General features: G+C 42.9%; 2 protein-coding genes across 2 annotated transcripts; both read right to left on the reverse strand.

Moving 5' to 3' along the window:
- Positions 1–304: 304 nt before the first annotated feature.
- LOC148042946 (phospholipase A2 inhibitor and Ly6/PLAUR domain-containing protein-like) lies at positions 305–5188 on the reverse strand. The gene is made up of 5 exons (XM_087727980.1): positions 5131–5188; positions 3528–3653; positions 2459–2611; positions 1636–1782; positions 305–471 (listed from the first exon to the last, which is right to left on the reverse strand). The coding sequence occupies exons 1-5, from the start codon at positions 5186–5188 to the stop codon at positions 305–307; spliced, it is 651 nt and encodes a 216-aa protein (XP_087584106.1).
- Positions 5189–11178: 5990 nt separating this feature from the next.
- LOC148042947 (phospholipase A2 inhibitor and Ly6/PLAUR domain-containing protein-like) lies at positions 11179–16774 on the reverse strand. Its single transcript, XM_087727188.1, has 5 exons — positions 16717–16774; positions 15144–15269; positions 14094–14246; positions 12614–12760; positions 11179–11463 (listed from the first exon to the last, which is right to left on the reverse strand). Exons 1-5 carry the CDS (start codon positions 16772–16774, stop codon positions 11297–11299), a joined length of 651 nt encoding a protein of 216 aa, XP_087583314.1. The 3' UTR covers positions 11179–11296.
- Positions 16775–20007: the final 3233 nt, after the last annotated feature.

Here is a 20007-nt window from a genome sequence, read left to right on the forward strand (position 1 = left end):
GTGTTCAAGCACTCCTTAAAAAAAAAAAAATACACAGAGACAGATGCTTTCAACACCGCAATTTATTTTTGCTGTGATTTAGTGAAAACGGAATGTTTAGAGAAAAACCACATTCATCTCAGCTAGTAGGCCCAAAAACAGCATTTCAACCCTCTCAGGTCTGCTCCACCTCCATATTTTAAATTACTATCAAGCTCTCAAGAATACTTAACCCCAAACCCCTGTTACATCTTACTTCTGAAGCTCCAATCTCCTTCTCACTTTTATAAACCCTGAAAGACAAAGGCAGAAGGCTATGTTCTGACTACTTGAGAAGAAAAGCACGATCAAGTGATAGTGGAATAGTGTTACACTCCTTCGTCATGTTGTACGTTACAAGGCCATTGGCCAAGCTTGTCTCTCCAGCAGGATAGGAACATATGTCTGGGGTTGCGCATCCTCGGAGCATACCCCTTTCTTCAATAGCTCCAACTGTGGAGGAAAAAGGAAGAATAAGAATCTCTGAGACTTTATTGCGGTTTGCTTATAGGGTCGTTTTTTGCCCTCCGGAGGCTTCATGGAAGCCTCCTGAAGGTCCCTGAAGCCTCTGGAGGGTCTCTCGGGGGGGGGGGGGAGGCTGTTTTTGCCCTCCCCAGGCTCCTATAAAGCCTTTGGCGTCTGTGGAGGGCAAAAAAACATGCAAAAAATGGGGGGTCGCACCTCTCATGCACGCATGTGCACTGGGGGTGTGTCACATGTTGCATTATGAGTGTGGCACACCTGCGCACGACCTCCCTGCGCTCCCCCCTTATGACACTCAGGTTACAGTTCTGTCCCAGAGTCAAATTTCTTTTATCTAACCATTAGTTGTCTCAACTCTAGGCATAGTATATATCACAGGATGTTGCTGAACTCTTGCACACTTAATTTTCCACTGGAAGGTTTGTGACCGAGAGTGCATTTTCGTATTTCTCTGAATCTTTATATATATACAGATTCAGTTCCAGTGAAATATTTATCGGTTACACCAAAATTCTTTTCTCAGAATGAATATTGTGCAAAAATGCAGTTGCTTGGGAAATTTGTTTACTGCAATGTGTATATTCCAGCAGAGTAAGGATAGTTACATCAGACGAAATTGCACCCAAAAGGCAGGGAAAATGTCTGTGGATCAGAGGAGGTATTCAGCAAGTTCTGACCAGTTCTGGAGACCCGATACTGGAGATTTTGAGTGGTTTGGAGAACCAGCAAATGCCACCTCTGACTGGCCCTGCCCCCATCTCTTCTCTGCCTCCTGAGTCCCAGCTGATCGGGAGCAAATGGGGATTTTGCAGTAACCTTCCCCTGCCATGCCCACCAAGCCACGCGCACAGAACGGATAGCAAAAAATTTTGAATCCCACCACTGCTAAGGATATCTGCATTAAGGAGAGAAATATATGGAAAACAGTAGTAATATTCCTGCAAGTTCCTTCCCCCAACCCCCACTCTATATTGCAATTACCTGTTCAAAACCACATGAATAATGTAGATTCCCACAATTTTTAATCCCCTCACCACAATTTATCAGATTTAAATTATTTAATTTTAATTACCTGGGCTTCCTTTTTCTCTTTCTATGGTTTCTCTGATTTAAAAAATAAAAGATTTCACTCACATGTATTCATGGTAAAATTAACGTTGACACAATGGGTCTCTTGGCCGAGACAGAGAATTTGCTGCGCCGGCTGGATAGAATCTCCGTGTCTTGTGTATGATCCAGAGCATACCAATCCATTGGGCCTGAGTTCATCACGGAGTGGCACTGTAGGAATCAATCAACACAAGTTTAGCAAACCTTTTCACGATCTCTTTCACATTCTGGCTTCCAGAATTCCCAGCCGGGGTAGGATTTGTAATCCAAGAGTCTGAAGCAGTGGTGCTGTTCAGCCAATTCTATCTGGTTCGGGAGAACCGGTTGTGGTGATGGCCGGAGGCCCTGGACACCCACCCAGACATCATCACATTCTGTTTTTGATGGACTGTGCATGCTCGAACGTTCCTGTGCATGCTCAGGAGTTCCTGCGCATGTGTGAAGGTAGTGCATGCTCACCTGTAAGTTGAGGACTACCTGTGGTTGACGCAACCATGACTTGCTCAACAAATGAACTTTTATTAATTCATCGGTTTTAAAGAAGAAATTGGATAACCATTTGTCTGAAATGGTGTAGGGTTACCTGCTTGAGCAGGGGTTGGACTAGAAGATCTCCAAGGTCCCTTCCAACTCAGTTATGCTGTTATTCCTCACCCTCTCACCCCCTGAAGGTTGCTGCTCCATTGAAACTTTGCATCTCTTTGGAGACAGGTTTGGTGGGTGATGTTGCTTTCTCCTTAAGATGGGTCAAATTTGCTCCCCTGGCTTTCTCACTTCCTGCCCACAGTACTGCCAACCTTTAACCTTCTCTACCTTACGCAAATAAACATTGAGTTGAATTACTTACACCAAAGAGGCAGGACATTGCAACCGTCTGACTGGCAACAGAAAATATTCACTTGATAATAATATCCCTGTGCAGTGGTGATACTGTAAAAGCCGTCATTGCATTCCTCAGCCTTTGCACAAGTCTTAGCTGTGTAACTGAGTGAAGGACTAGCTATGAAATAGAGATGAAATGCTGGGATTTAGAAAAAAAGAAAATAAAGGCAGTGTTTAAAAAGCACTGAGCTCAATTCAATATTTTGTTTGAGATCCCTTGTGTTAATGGATGTTTGCTGGACAAGAAGATTATATGGTTTTCCTTAATAGGAGAAAGAGAATACTCACAAAAATAGTCATTTCAAGGCACAAAATTACCCCGTGCATAATTGGAGATGGTTTTCTCCATTTATTTCAGGTAAGGAGGAAGAGTTAATTTTGACTGGTGAACTTCTGGAAACTATTCTGCACCTTTAAATGAATATTGGATCCCTTTCTTTCTCTTACCACTTTTCTCCCAGTCTTTTTCACGTACAGTAAAGTTTCCCCTCACACATATGTGTGAGCTACTCCCAAATCTAGGGGGCCGTGCTCATTTCCATTTCAAAGCTGAAGATCCAGCTCTGTCCGAAGACACCTCTGTGTTCATGTGGCCAGCATGATTAAACGCCAAAGGCGCATGGAACACTGTTACCTTCCCACCAAAGGTGGTTCCTATTTTTCTACTTGCACTTTACATGCTTTCGAACTGCTAGGTTGGCAGAAGCTGGGACAAGTAACAGGAGCTCACTCTGTTATGCGGTGCTAAGGATTCGAACCACCAAACTGCCGACCTTTCTGATCGACAAGCTCAGCACCTTAGCCACTGAGCCACCGTGTCCCTTCCATGTAATGTAGAGTAACAGAAAATAATATTTTTGCCAACAGAACGTTTCTAGTAAGCATAACCCACTGAAATTGGCAGAATATGTTGCCATTAGTTGAAGTCAATGATGAAATCCACCTTCAAGAAAACTGAATTATTCCTTTATGCTTGAGATCCTAAGTGATGGTAATAAGGACTTTCCGCTAAACTGAAAAGGTATTTCACTCACTTAAAGTAGCAAGGAAAGACAAGGAAAAGCAATGTGTTTGGTCTTGTTCACACTCCATCAATTTCATGTCCTCGTTTCTGCATTCTCCTCTAGTGACAAAACATGTCTGGCATTTTAGAGATCTGACTGCAGAGGAGAGAAGCAAAATGATTATACATGCAGTGAGCCAACCAGGCGATGCAATAGTTATTTAAAAGCCCTGTGTAGACTTCAAAAATAATAACAATTATTTCTCGGTGTGTATTCATTTCTAGCACGCATTTGAAACTTCGAAGGTTAGAGATTGAGAAACATGGATATCAGAAATTAGCTCAGCTTTTAAATAGGAAATGTGATCTTTCATTCTCTTCTTTAGATGAGATGTTCTCCTAAACAATTCTTTTTATTATTGATTGAGATCAGGCTTCTAAACAAGCTGATTGAGTGCCAGCAGATTAAGAACCAATACAGATTATCCTGAGACTATGAAGAATTCACAGTTTATAATCTATGACTTTCGTTTTAGTGTTTTGGTTGAACACATTGAATTAGGAGCTGGGAAACTCTGTGTTCTAGTTTTGCTTTAGGTACAAATGTCAGCCTGGAGACTTCAGACCAGTCATTCCTTAGCACAAGAAGAAGGTACAGCATCTCCAAAATATGGCCAGGAAAATAGCTGACCTCTTACTGCTGGCAGCAGGGGTGAAGGCTGACTCAAAAGACCAACTCTTAGCCTCCTTCCCATCCTGCAACTATCTGGTTGCTGATTCACCTCCTCGTTCATTTATTGAGGGCATGTCTTTAAAAAGCTAAAACAAGCAGAGAGCTGAAGATGCTTCTCCATCCACGTCTCTTTATCCATTTAAGAAACCTCCTTCTACTAACTCTCTGGAACAGGGGTGTCAAACTCAAAGCCCAGGGGTTGAATCCAGCCTACGGGGTGCTTAGATCTAGCCCATGGGACCACCCTGAAAATAGCAAAGGACTGGCCTGCGGTGCCTCTGCCAGCGAAAATGGAGCTCACGAGGACCTCGCACGGCCCTCCTGAGCTCCATTTCATAATAATAATTCTTTGTTGACGTGCACAACATATGTACAATGAGACTGGAGGCGTGCATCTCCCCCAGCACGGTACAACTCACAGTGAAGTCAAACAAAAAAAAAATCCCTAACCCAATAAATCATATTAACAAACACCCAGTCCCATTACACTACTGAGAACATCTTACACATTGCGCTGGCCCCACAACTTCCATCATACAACTTAATAATGATGTCACTTCGTGTCCAGGAGTCTGAGAGCCGACTGGCACTCCACTGGCAGAAGGTTGCAGGAGGCTGTCCCATCCGAAAACGGAGCTCAGCAGGGCTGCACGTGTCCACCCTGAGCTCCATTTTCATTGGAAGAGTGTTGCAGGAGGCCATCGCAGACAAAAACAGAGATCAAGAGATCTGTTTTTGCTGGTAGAGCACTCGGGCCTCTGAAACAATTGACATCATGCTGGCCACAACCACCCCAGCCCCCCTACCCCCATAAGGTCAAGCACAACCTTGTTGTGGCCCTCAATGAAATAGTGTTTGACACCCCTGTTTTAGAATCTCAGTGTTGAATATCAATACTCACCACCTGTCAGTAAGACTGAGGAGATGAGACAGAAGAAGAGAACAAGACCAGCAGCCATTGTATCTGTAGAGTGACTCCAGTGCTCTCCTGAAACCAACAAGCGAAGGCACTGAATTTTATAGTTATGGGAGCATGGCTCCCCTGTAGGATGTTTTGGATTGATTCCCTCCAGTGGGTGGAATGGAAGACATGAGTGATCACCAAATCCCACACAGGGTAGAGTAATAGCAACTTGCAATGTGAAATAGCAAAAGAGGCAACATCAACGGAGAACCAACAAGTTGGTTGAGGCTTGTTGGGATCATCCAGTAACTCAGTGGGTTCTTTAGGTTAAGCAAGAATTGATTCCAATCTCGTGAAGAAATAAAAAATGAAATGGGAGAATTGAAAGGAACTATCAAGAATGTAGATGATAAAATTAAAAAGATACAGAATACCTTAACAATCAATGAACAGAAAATCCAGTGTATGGAAGAAAAAATAGAACAATCAGACCAGAAGATGGGAAAAATGGAAATGGAATATAAACAACTTAATAAAGATTTAGAACTATCAATAATCCAACTTGAAAATGAAAGAGCTGCATTCTACCTAAGATTCCAAAACATACCGGAAGAGAAGGAGGAAGATCTGAAAGGAAAAGTAATTAAAATCCTCATTAAATCTCTTCAAAAAAAAGAACAAGAATTGAGAGGTGGCCAATGTTCCCTCTAAGCTGCACGGCCGTGTGGCCACGCACGTGGCAACAAAACACTGTGCAGCAGTTTCCAACTGCTGCGCAGTGGTTTTTGTGAGACGACTTCCACCATAATAGGAGAGGAGAGCCCGCCTGGAGACAGCAATCAGTTCTAGGTCCACAAGGCAGAAAGGAAATAGCTCAGAGAAGGGGTGTGGGGGTTGGGAGAAGGCATGGGATGGGCTCCCAGCAGCGGCTGCTCAGATTTGCCAGAGAGGGAGGGAGGGAGGGAGGGAGAGAGAGAGAGAGAGAGAGAGTATCCCTCCTTCCTTCAGCCCAACACTCTCTCTGGCCAAATGGTAGGGACTGCAGAGGGTCTCCTTGAGTCTAGGGCAGTGAGTCATTCGATGGGAAAGTTGTCTCTTGGAAAGAATGACTCGGATTGGCTCCCGCTTCATCTCTCCTGCTTCGTCTCACCTGCCTCTTTTCTTCTCCATTCAGTCTTTGGGCGGCAGATCGAAAGCGGAAGCCATCCGGGTCATTCCTTCCAAGAGGCAACTTTCCCATCGAATGACTCGCTGCCCTAGACTCTAGGAGACCCTCTGTAATCCCTCTCATCTGGCCTGGATGCCAGCGAGAGTGTTGGGCTGAAGGAAGGAGGGATTCTCTCTCTCTCTCTCTCTCTCTCTCTCTCTCTCTCTCTCTCTCTCTCTCTCTCTCTCTCTCTCTCTCTCTCTCTCTCTCTCTCTCTCTCTCTCTCTCTCTCTCTCTCTCGTGTTAGTTGGTGGGCAGACTTAGCACTCTGTTAAGTTTGTTCCTCTGTGTGTTGTGCATATATACATGTCTCCATGGGTGCAATTCTGCAAGCATTTTTTTCCTCTTTAAAAGAATTTTTGGATTTCTCCTCACCAAACCTTTAAGACTGAAAGAGTTAGAGTTGAAATATAAAGAGATTGTCAATTGCCATACTGTTAGATTGGTACGCAATTATGGACTATCTTGATTATATCCTCCTTAGAAAGAATATGCTACTGTATGGTTGAGAAAAAGACCAAACTTCATTCCATGGAAACCAAACCAAGTTCATATGGAGGGTTTCTTTCTACGATGGGCTTCTTGGGTCAACAGTGAATATCAGTTATCAAAAATGTAGGTAAAAAGTTAAGCAGGCAATAGGCAATTACAAAAAGGGAAGCCAACTTTCTGAATTCTGTTTCTTTGACTTAGTGACTTATAAATAGTAGACTAATGTTCTGAAAACGTGACCTAAATTTCTATATATTTTAAATAGCTGTAAAGCTGTGCTGAAAAAGTTGTTCTCAAGGTATTGTGATAAATTCAATAAAAAGAAAGAAATTCTTGATGAACTTAAGGAGGAATGAGAGTATTGGATAGTAAATGGATAAATAAAATTACCAATCAAAGAGAATATTTGCACCTCAGGGTTGAAATGAGATGTTCTCTCTTCCTCTTTCCTCTTCCTCTCTTCTCTCTCTGTCTCTCTCATCCTCTTTCTCTTTGTCTCTCTTCTCTTTCTCTCTTTTTTCCATTCTTCTGTCACTTTCTTTCTCCTTCTCCCTTCTCTCTCCTCTCTGTGTCTCATCCTTTCTCTTTGTCTCTCTTTCTCTCTCCTTTTTTCCCATTCTTCTGTCACTTTCTCTCTCCTTCTCTGTCTCTTTCTGTCTCTCTTCCCTCTTTTTTCTTCCTCTCTTCCTCTCTCCTACTCTTTTATCACTTTCTCTCTACTGCCCAACCTGTCCCCATACTTATCTTTGACTGATCATGTTTGCAATAATTTACCTTCTTTCCTAAATAGGCACAGTTCCCTTACACTCAAACACACACACACACACACACACACACACACACACAACCATTTTTCTCCATTCCAATTCAGATCCTATAAATCAATTGCTCTGTGAAACATCTGTGAAAAAAATTCAGGTGCTCAGACATGAAAATGTGCCGCTCAAACACTATACTTTTCTGCACACAGAAAAAAATTAGGGGGAACATTGGAGGTGGCATTGATGAAGCTTATAGGGTGCATACTAATTATGCCAGAAGACATAGACTCCTGAGAGAAGTGCATGTAAGATTTGCTAAGAAAACAATGAGAGATGAAGTATACAAAAAAATCAGAGAAGAGACAATCACACTACAGGGAAAAGAGTTGATCACGCTCAAACAGATTCCATGAAGAATTCAGGAACAACGTAGGCAGTATCAATTTTTAACAAACCAGTTAAATAAAAACAGAATAATGTACAGATGATTGGTACCAGAAGGGGTTCTAGTATCTTGGCAAGGAGAAAAATATAAGATAGGGAATATAGAAGAGGTCAAGAGGAAGAAATATTAGAACATAATGAAAGAAACAGGAGAGAAGAATACAGGCAAGAAAGAGAGAGAGCAGAGAAGGAATGCACATGAGAGAAAAGTCAGATACAAACTAGAAGTAAAAAAAACAACCACAGTTAAAGATGGTTCAGAAACAACAATTACCTCGATAAATTTGAATGGACTGAATGCACCAAAAAAAAAAAAAGAGCCCAGATGATTAATAAAATAAGAAGGTTAAGAATGGTGAAATCAATTCAGGATGATTGCGGGTATGTAGATTGTAGAATGAAAGAGAAAAAAAGGAAATGATATGAAACTATATGGGTTTGTGGAAATATCATCCACAAGAAAACACAAATTGAGATTTGAAAGAGACAACTATAACAATAGAAAAAGAAAGGGAGGGAAGAAGGAAGGAGAGGAGGAAGGATGTAGAGAAGGGAAGGATGAAGGAAGGGAAGGGAGAGGAGGGTGGAAAGAAGAGAAAGAGAAGAATAGTAGGAAAGGAAGAGGAAGAGTGGAGGAGAGGTAAGGGAAGAAGAAAGAGATAAGGAGAGGTGGGTGGAAGGGAAAGAAAGAGAAGGAGAGGAGGGAGGATGGGAGAGAAAGAGAAGGAGAGAAGGTAGGAAGGGGAAGAGAGAGGGTAAGAGTAGGGGAGAGGTAAAGGAAGAAAGTAGGGAAAGGGGAGGAGTAAGCAAGGAAGTAGAGAAGGAAGGGAGAGAGAAAAGAAAAGAAAGAGAAAATAAGGTGGTGTCAAAACAGGCGCCAGGGATGATAAACAAAACAATCCAAACTGTACCTGATAATCTTTTAAATGGAATAACAATAGTATAAGAATGGCAAAGAAAAAGAATAACCATGTGAATGTATACTGTATATACTCAAGTATAAGCCTAGTTTTTCAGCCCACTTTTTGGGCTGAAAAAAGCCGCCTCGGCTTATACTCGAGTCAGTGAAAAATGTGCCCGAAATGGAGGAGAAATAGGGGCGGGGCCATGCCGCTGGGTGACGCTCGTGAATGGCCCAGCGCCCCTGTGAGTTTCCCCTCCCTCTGTGTCAGTTTGCCGCGCAGCGTGCACCGCACCATCCCCCCTCCTCACGTTCTAATGTAATGCAGGGCTATCTTACGATTCCCCTTCCTCCCCCTCCTGCCGCTCTGCAATGATGTCCTACCTCCTCCTTGTTATGGCAAGCAGCCACATAGCGATGTCCCACCTCCTCTGGTACAGTGATCCAATGATAGGAATCACTGTGCCGTGTGTCATAGGAGGCGGGACATCATCATCACAGCGGGACATCAGCATCATAAGGTGAGTGAAGTATTTCATTGAATACACCGGTATTGTGTGATAATAATTTGTTATGCAGAGCAAATTTTTACAATGGCTACTGTATATTTAATGGGCACAGGCAGGCTGTATATGTTATTCAATGGGCAATGGCATTATTGGTATCTATTTTTATTTTTGAAATTTATCGGTAGCTGCTGCATTTCCCACCCTAGGCTTATACTCGAGTCAATAACTTTTCCAGTTTTTTGTGGTAAAATTAGGTGCCTCGGCTTATATTCGGGTCGGCCTATACTCGAGTATATACGGTACCTAGAATTGTATGTAAGAGAATAAGTGATAGTAAGAATATATAGCACAATATAGGTAAACAATATTTGGTTATAAATAGCCAAGTATAAATAAATATAGAATTGTACATAAAAATGGATAACGAATAAGGAGACAATGAATGTAAGATAGAAATGTATAGAAGGGAAAACACTAACTCAAAGAAACCGATGCGGAACTGCTGTATGATATACGATGGAACTTCTTGTTCCTATGTTGTCTTAAGTCATGTGTTTGTTTTCGTTGATGTGTTTATGTGTTTAAAATAAAAATTTATTTAAAAAAAATAAAAAAAGAATCGATTCCAATCATAAGTAGGGAGTTGAAGAGGAAATATCTCCCTCCTCTTTTATTTTACTTTATTTCATTTCAGAAAGGAGAGTAAGAGGATGCTTGCAATGTGCCAACAGGTCCAAGGTGGGTCAGTGGTGACAATGAAGGACATTACTTTGTTTTGATTCATTGAGAAACAGCATAGGACCATAACCACTACTCAACTATTTACTGGAGGTCTTGGCCAACCCAGCTTCTTTTATTGGAAGAGAAAGGCGGAGGTTGCTGTGGGATGTTCAACTTTATCAGGGATAGAGATTAAACTTGTATGGTGTTTTTGCAATGGTTTAATGGGGATTTCTGTTGATCAGTAATAGATGAATTCCAAAAGGACATCAAACCCGTCCTTGGAAGGACAGATCCTGAAGCTGAAGCTCAAATTCTCTGGCCACCAAATGAGAAGAGAGGACACATTAGAAATGTGCCTCTGCTGCAATGGTGGGATTCAGCCGGTTCGCTTCTATTCGGGAGAACCACTTGGTAACTTTCTAAGTAGCTCAGAGAACCGATTGTTGGAAGAAATCGACTTTTGTTTTTCCACACTTTACAGGGCTAATCCTGTAAGGAAGGCAGGAAGGAAACATTCTGGTGTTGTTTCTAGCCTAATCTTTATTGCCCTGCTTACAGAAACCGCCTCTCCGGTTAACCCTTATTATATTGCAACAGCTAAGGGGAAGCGCCCATCAACGTGAGTGACCTTGAGTTAGCCACGCCCACCCAGTCACATGACCACCAAGCCCCACCTACCCAGATGGTCATTAGGGCAGAGAACCGGTTGTTAAATTATTTGAATCCCACCACTGCTAAGGATATAGCTGAATTGAGTCTATGGGTGACAGCTATGGGTGACATAGTGGAGAGAATGGCCAGTTCATCAAATCTATCTTCTCCTGTGTGTTCAAGCACTCCTTAAAAAAAAAGTACACAGACACAGATGCTTTCAACACCGCAATTTATTTTCGTTATGATTTAGTGAAAAGGGAACGTTGAGAGAAAAACCACATTCATCTCAGCTAGTAGGGCCAAACACAGCATTTCAACCCTCTCAGGTCTGCTCCACCTCCATATTTTAAATTACTAACAAGCTGTCAAGAATACTTAACCCCAAACCCCTGTTACATCTTACTTCTGAAGCTCCAATCACCTTCTCACTTTTATAAACCCTGAAAGACAAAGGCAGAAGGCTATGTCCTGACTACTTGAGGAGAAAAGCACGATCAAGTGATAATGGAATAGTGTTACACTCTTTCATGATGTTGAACGTTACAAGGCCATTGGCCATGCTTGTCTCTCCAGCAGGATAGGAACATACGTTTGGGGTTGCGCATCCTCGGAGCATACCCCTTTCTTCAATAGCTCCAACTGTAGAGGAAAAAGGAAGAATAAGAATCTGAGACTTTATTGCGATTTGCTTATAGGGTCGTTTTTTGCCCTCCGGAGGCTTCATGGAAGCCTCCTGAAGGTCCCTGAAGCCTCCGGAGGGCGTCCGGGGACTACGACGGGTGAGTCTGTTTTCACCCTCCCCAGGCTCCTATAAAGCCTTTGGAGTCTGGGGAGGGCAAAAAAAGCATGCAAAAAATGGGGAGGGTCACGCCTCTCATTCGCGCATGTGCACTGGGGGGGTGTTGCGTGTTGCATTAAGGTTGTGGCACACCTGTGCACGATCCCCCTGCGCTCCCCCCTTAGGGCACTCAGGTTTCAGTTCTGGCCCAGAGTCAAATTTCTTTTATCTGACCATTAGTTATCTCAACTCTAGGCATAGTATATATCACAGGATGTTGCTGAACTTTTGCACACTTAATTTTTCACTGGAAGGTTTGTGATCAAGAGTGCATTTTCGTATTTCTCTGAATGTTTACATATCTGACAGGTACAGTTCCAATGAAATATTTATCAGCTACACCAAAAGGCTTTTCTCAGAATGAGTATTGTGCAAAAATGCAGTTTCTTGGGAAATATTTTTTTACTGCAATGTGTATATTCTAGCAGAGTAAGGATAGTTATATCAGGCGAAATTGCACCCAAAAGGCAGGGAAAATGTCTATGGATCAGAGGTGGTATGCAGCAAGTTCTGACCAGTTCTGGAGACCCGATACTGGAGATTTTGAGTGGTTTGGAGAACCAGCAAATGCCACCTCCGACTGGCCCTGCCCCCATCTCTTCTCTGCCTCCTGAGTCCCAGTTGATAGTAACCTTCCCCTGCCATGCCCACCAAGCCACGCGCACAGAACGGATAGCAAAAAATTTTGAATCCCACCACTGCTAAGGATATCTGCATTAAGGAGAGAAATATATGGAAAACAGTAGTAATATTCCTCCAGGTTCCTTCCCCCAAACCCCACTCTATATTGCAATTATCTGTTCAAAACCCTATGAATAACGTAGATTCCCACAATTTTTAATTCCCCTCACCACAATTTATAAGATTTTAATTATTTATTTTTAATAACCTGGACTTCCTTTTTCTCTTTCTATGGTTTCTCTGATTTAAAAAATAAAAGTTTGCACTCACATGTATTCATGGTAAAATTAAGGTTGACACAATGGGTCTCTTGGCCGAGACAGAGAATTTGCTGAGGTGGCTGGATAGAATCTCCGTGTCTTGTGTATGATCCAGAACATACCAATCCATTGGGCCTGAGTTCATCACGGAGTGGCGCTGTAGGAATCAATCAACACAAGTTTAGCAAACCTTTTCATGATCTCTTTCACATTCTGGCTTCCAGAATTCCCAGCCAGGACTCTTGGATTTGTGGTGCTATTCAGCCAGTTCTATCTGGTTCAGGAGAACGGGTTGTGGTGATGGTGGGAGGCCCTGGACATCCACCCAGAAATCATCACATCCCATTTTTGATGCTCTGTGCATGCTCAGAAGTTCCTTGCCATGCTCAGAAGTTCCTGCACATGCTCGGGAGCTCCTGCACATATGTGTATGTGGTACACGCTCACCTTTCTGAACCGAAAGTGAAGGTAAGTTGATTTCACCCCTGGTCTGAAGGTAGAGTTGGACCAGCAATGAAAATGGCACCATATTCCATCTACTCCATCATTCCATCCCAAATGTCCTGAGGGCCCCCTTCAAAATAGGCATTTTTTTCTCCTTACCCCTTAATAAGCCCTTTTGAGAGGACAGCCTGCAGGGCTCACCTCCCCTTATGACAATCCCAGCTCTGATTGGCAACTTCAGTGATGGGAAGCGCTTCCCTCCAATGGCTGATTGCAACCCAGGGCAGCCATTTCTCCACTGACACATGGATGCTATTTTTCTCCTATGCAGGGAGTCCTCAACTTACCACCATTTGGCCATTTGAAGTTACAATGGCCCTGAAAAAAGTGACTTACGGCCATTTTTCACCTCTTATGACTACTGCAGCATCCCCAGGGTCACGTGATTTTCATGATTGACTGCCATTTATGACACTCCTGGGGTCCCTTTGCAACCTTCTTACAAGCAAACTCAATGTCAAAATCAATTCACTTAACAGCCGTATTACTAATGTAACAACTGCAGTGATTCACTTAGGAAATGTGGCAAGAGAAGTCGTAAAATGGGGCAAAGTTCAGATAGCCAACTTCTTACTTAGCAACATAAATTTGGGGCTCAATCATAGCTGTAATTTGAGGAGTACCTGTGGTTGACCCAACAATGGCTCGCTCAAGAAATGAACTTTCATTAATTTATCAGTTTTAAAGAAGCAATTGGATAACCATTTGTCTGAAATGGATTACCTGCTTGAGCAGGGGTTGGACTAGAAGATCTCTAAGGCCCCTTCCAACTCTGTTATGCTGTTATTCCTCACCCTCTCACCCCCTGAAGCTTGCTGCTCCTTTGAAACTTTGCATCTCTGTGGAGACAGGTATGATTTAGATGTTGCTTTCTCCTTAAGCTGGGTCAAATTTGCTCCCCTGGCTTTCTCACTTCCTGCCCACAGTACTGCCAACCTTTAAACTTCTCTACCTTATGCAAATAAACATTGAGTTGAATTACTTACACCAAAGAGGCAGGACATTGCAACCGTTTGACTGGCAACAGAAAAGGTTTATTTGAGTATAATGTCCCTGTGCAGTGGTCATGCTGTAAAAGCCGTCATTGCATTCCTCAGCCTTTGCACAAGTCTTAGCTGTGTAACTGAGTGAAGGACTAGCTATGAAACAGAGATGAAATGCTGGGATTTAGAAAAAAAGAAAATAAAGGCAGTGTTTAAAAAGCACTGAGCTCAATTCAATATTTTGTTTGAGATCCCTTATATTAATGGATGTTGGCTGGACAAGAAGATTATATGGTTTTCCTTAATAGGAGAAAGAAAATAGTCACAAAAATAGTCATTTCAAGGAACAAAATTACCCCATGCATGATTGGAGATGGTTTCCTCCATTTATTTCAGGTAGGGAGGAAGAGTTAATTTTGACTGGTGAACTTCTGGAAACTATTCTGCACTGTTAAATGGATATTGGATCCCTTTCTTTCTCTTACCACTTTGCCCCCAGTGTGTTTCATGTACGGTAAAGGTTCCCCTCACACATATGTGCTAGCTATTACCAAATCTAGGGGGCAGTGCTCATTTCCATTTCAAAGCCGAAGAGCCAGCGCTGTCCGAAGAGACCTCTGATTAAACGCCAAAGGCGCATGGAACATTGTTACCTTCCCACCAAAGGTGGTTCCTATTTTTCTACTTGCATTTAACATGCTTTCAAAGTTCTAGGTTGGCAGAATCTGGGACAAGTAACAGGAGCTCACTCTGTTATGCAGTGCTAAGGATTTGAACAGCTGAACTGTCGACCTTTCTGATTGACAAGCTCAGCACCTTAGCCACTGAGCCACCATGTCCCTTCCATGTACTGTAGAGTAACAGAAAATAATATTTTCACCAACACAACATTTCTAGTAAGCATAACCCACTGAAATTGGCAAAATATGTTGCCATTAGTTGAAGTCAATGATGAAATCCACCTTCAAGAAAACTTAATTATTCCTTGATGCTTGAGATACTAAGTGATGGTAATAAGGACTTTCCGCTAAACTGAAAAGGTATTTCACTCACTGAACGTAGCAAGATAAGACAAGGAAAGGCAATGTGTTTGGTCTTGTTTACACTCCATCAATTTCATGTCTTCGTTTTTGCATTCTCCTCTAGTGGCAAAACATGTCTGGCATTTTAGAGATCTGACTGCAGAGGAGAGAAGCAAAATGATTATACATGCAGTGAGCCAACCGGGTGATGCAATAGTTATTTAAAAGCCCTGTGTAGACTTCAAAAATAATAACATTTTTTTCTACGTGTGTATCCATTTCTAGCACACATTTGAAACTTCGAAGGTTAGAGATTGAAAAACATGGATATCAGAAATTAGCTCAGCTTTTAAATAGGAAAACATGATCTTTCATTCTCTTCTTTAGATGTGATCTTCTCCGAAAGACTTCTTTTTATTGTTGATTGAGATCAGCCTTCTAAACAAGCTGATTGAGTGCCAGCAGATTAAGAACCAATACAGAGTATCCTGAGACTATGAAGAATTCACAGTTTATAAGCTATGACTTTTGTTTTAGTGTTTTGGTTGAACACATTGAATTAGGAGCTGGGAAACTCTGCGTTCTAGTTTTGCTTTAGGCACAAATGTCAGCTTGGGGACTTTGGACCAGTCACTCCTTAGCATAAGAAGAAGGTACAGCATCTCCAAAATATGGCCAGGAAAATAGCTTATACTCTTACTGCTGGCAGCAGGGGTGAAGGCTGACTCAAAAGACCAACTCTTAGCCTCCTGCCCATCCTGCAACTATCTGGTTGCTGATTCACCTCCTCGTTCATTTATTTAAAAAGCTAAAACAAGCAGAGAGCTGAAGATGCTTCTCCATCCATGTGTCTTTATCCATTTAAGAAACCTCCTTCTACTTACTCTCTGGAACAGGGGTGTCAAAGTCAAGGCCCAGGGGTTGGATCCAGCCCACGGGGTGCTTAGATCTAGCCCATGGGACCACCCTAGAAATAGCAAAGGACCTGCCAGCGAAAAGGGAGCTCACGAGGACCTTGCACAGCCCTCCCGAGCTCCATTTCATAATAATAATTCTTTATTGTCGTGCACAACATATGTACAATGAGATTGGAGGAGTGCAACCCACCTCCAGCACAGTACAACTCACAGTGAAGACAAAGAAAAAAAATCCCTAACCCAATAAATCATATTAAAAAAAATCCAGTCCCATTACCCTACTGAGAACATGTTACACATTGCACTGGCCCTGCAAGTTCCATCGTACAACTTAGTTATGATGTCACTTCGTGTCCAGGAGTCTGACAGCCGACTGTCACTCCACTGGCAGAGGGTTGCAGGAGACTGACCCATCTGAAAACGGAGCTCAGCAGGGCTGCATGTGAGCTCCATTTTCACTGGAAGGTAGGGTTGCAGGAGGCCATCACAGGCAAAAACAGAGATGAGGAGATCTGTTTTTGGTGGTAGAGCACTCGGGCCTCCGACACAAGTGACATCAGGCTGGCCACAACCACCCCAGCCTCCCTCCTCCCCCCACGAGGTCAAACACAACCCTGATGTGGCCCTCAATGAAATAGAGTTTGACACCTCTGCTCTAGAATCTCAGTGTTGAATAGCAATACTCACCACCTGTCAGTAAGACTGAGGAGATGAGACAGAAGAAGAGAACAAGACCAGCAGCCATTGTATCTGCAGAGTGACTCCAGTGCTCTCCTGAAACCAACAAATAAAGGGACTGAATTTTATAGTTATTGGAGCATGGCTCCCCTGTAGGATGTTTTGGATTGATTCCCTCCAGTGGGTGGAATGGAAGACATGAGTGATCGCCAAATCCCACACAGGGTAGAGTAATAACAACTTGCACCATGAAATGGCCAACGGGGCAACATCAATGGAGAACCAACAAGTTGGTTGAGGCTTGTTGGGATCATCCAGTAACTCTGTGGGTTCTTTAGGTTAAGCAAGAATCGGTTGCAATCATAAGTAGGGGGTTGAAGAAGAAATATCTCCCTCCTCTTTTATTTTATTTTATTTCAGAAAGGAGAATTAGAGGATGCTTGCTATGTGCCAACATGTCCAAGGCAGGTCAGTGATGACGATGAAGGATGTTATTTTGTTTGATTCATTGATAAACAGCATAGGACCATAACCACTACTCAACTATTCACTGGAGGTCTTGGCCAACCCAGCTTCTTTTATTGGAAGAGAAAGGAGGAGGTTGCTGTGGGATGTTCAACTTTATCAGGGATGGAGATTAAACTTGTATGGTGTTTTTGCAATGGTTTAATGGGGATTTCTGTTGGTCAGTAATAGATGAATTCCTAAGAGACATCAACCCCGTCCTTGGAAGGACAGATCCTGAAGCTGAAGCTCAAATTTTCCGGCCACCAAATGAGAAGAGAGGACACATTAGTAATGTGCCTCTGCTGCAGTGGTGGGATTCAGTTACACCTATTCGGGAGAACCGCTTGGTAACTTTCTAAGCAGGTTGGAGAACCGGTTGTTGGAAGAAATCTCATTTTGTTTTTTTCCACTTTACAGGGCTAATCCTGTAAGGAAGGCAGGAAGGAAACATTCTGGTGTTTTTTCTAGCCTAATTTTGATTGTCCTGCTTATAGAAACTGCCTCTCCGGTTAACCCTTATTACAAGCTAAGGCCAAGTGCCCATCGACATGAGTGACCTTGAGATGGCCAAGCCCATTCAGTCACATGACCACCGAGCCATGCCTACCCAGTTGGTCATTAGGGCAGAGAACTGGTTGTTAAATTATTTGAATCCCACCACTGCTCTGCTGGCCAAAACGGGCTGGGGAAACATGTGCATTAGCCCCATGGCCTTTTTTCAGTCTCCCTGGCCTCCTGCAAAACTCTACTGGCCAAAAACAGGCCACGTGGGGCCACGAGTTAGTGACTGAACAACAACAACAGTAACAACCAGTAGAAGAATGCTGAATGTGCCAAGGTCTGCACTCGTCTGGCAAATTAGCAGATATGGGAGAAAACAAGACTTATGATTTTTGAATGATTTGGTGACTGTTGTGTCTGGCTTACTAGGTAGATCAGATAGGAACCCAATTAGATGAACTAATTCTACTTTATTGTAAAGCTGCATTAACTGAATCTTACAGGTCTGAAAGTACAATTCCCCCATCCTTTTTATAGCCCAAGAGACTAGAGATTTTCCCTTCTAACTCTCTTGTCTCGCCCACTGTCTATTTGCAGACTATTTCTTATTTAGTTTGTCACATGTACAAAATAACAGGAATAAGAATAAACATGACTAAGAACACAGGCAATAGGTAGAAATCAATAGGGACAGTAGGACAGGTACGGTAGGGTTCACCGACAACAGCGCACTGACAAAAGCGCACCTTCAACAAACAAGTAGTAACCACGAGTTCTAAATGGAAACCTAACCCTAACCCTAACCCTAACCCTAACCCTGAACCTAACCCTGAACCTAACCCTGAACCTAACCCTGAACCTAACCCTGAACCTAACCCTAAACCTAACCCTGAACCTAACCCTTACCTTAACTGAAATCACGCTTTTGTGGGCACGGTTTTGTCAACACATTCTTGTGGGCGTGTGTATGACGTCATGATTTTCTCGCCACAGTTTTGTCGGTGTGCTTTTGTCGTATGCGCATTTGTCGGGTCACGGGACGGTAGGCATGCTGGTGCGCTTATGCACTCCCCTTACAGACCTCTTAGGAATGAGGTGAGGTCAAAAGTAGACAGTTTAAGGTTAAAGTTATGGTGATTTGAGGATGTCACAACAGAGTCGGGTAGTGCATTCCAGACATTGACCACTCTGTTGTTGAAGTCATCTTTTCTACTAACCCAGCCTATGGGAAACCATAGCCGGTCACAAGCCCGGATAAATGGGGAGTGTTGGTTCCTGTGGCGACGGAACCGTGAAACAAGCTGAGAATCCAATGGCAGGACAACACACGGATAAACAACTCTGTAATCTGTGACGTTCTGCCTTTGGCCTTCACAATGCAACGATCACTGCCTTGTGGACGTTGACGTTTACGAAGATTAAGTCCAAGTAAGTCCATCTTTTCTACTGTGTCTTATCTGACCAATCGCTTGGTAGAATCTCTTCACCCAGTCTTGCTTTCCCATATAAATCACAAGAAGACATCTTAACAAATACTGCACAAAAAGGTGACGGAATGTGTACTTGTGGGAGCAGTGGGGGAAGATTTTTGGCAACACAAAGCTTTCCCACAAAGGGGCGCAGCTTAAGAGACTGTGCAGTCCCAAGCTGGATGGGGAGGAGGGAGGAGGTCCATGGTAGCCACATCCTAGAATCTCTCACGATGCATCTAGCAGGTAAGAAATTTACAACTTTATTTTGGCAAGATTCTGTCAATTAGGTGTGACTGGATCTTGTCCCTGCCTTGGGCTTGACAGAAGCTACTGTATCAACATGCCTTCTCATGCCTAGTAATATACAAAGAACTCTTCTTATTTTGGTCATTCTTCTTATTTGGTCATAATAGTTGGAGCATTCACAACTTCTGGAGGCAAGTTGTTCCACTTATTCCGACGCTATGGAACAATCTCCCCGTGGAGATCCGCACCCTCACCACCGTCCAGGCCTTCCGCACAGCCCTTAAGATCTGGATATCCCATCAGGCCTGGGGATAAGACTTTATTCTCGCCCCTCCCGAATGCTGAATGAATGTTGTGTTTTTACCGTTAATTATTTTTATTCACATTTTCTTTTTGTGTTTTGTTCTGCACTCCCCTCCCTTATTATTGTAAGCCGCCCTGAGTCCCCTCAGGGAAAAGGGCGGCCTATAAATGTTTAATAAAACTAAAACTAAACTAAACTAATTATTCATTGTTCAATCAGGTAATTTCTCCTCAGTCCTCCTCAGACGTTCCTTCTCTCCTTGATTAGTTT

Source organism: Thamnophis sirtalis, unplaced genomic scaffold, assembly GCF_051295495.1.
Source record: "Thamnophis sirtalis isolate CommonGarterSnake01/CBP01778 unplaced genomic scaffold, rThaSir2_p1.2 scaffold_13, whole genome shotgun sequence".
Taxonomy (NCBI): domain Eukaryota; kingdom Metazoa; phylum Chordata; class Lepidosauria; order Squamata; family Natricidae; genus Thamnophis; species Thamnophis sirtalis.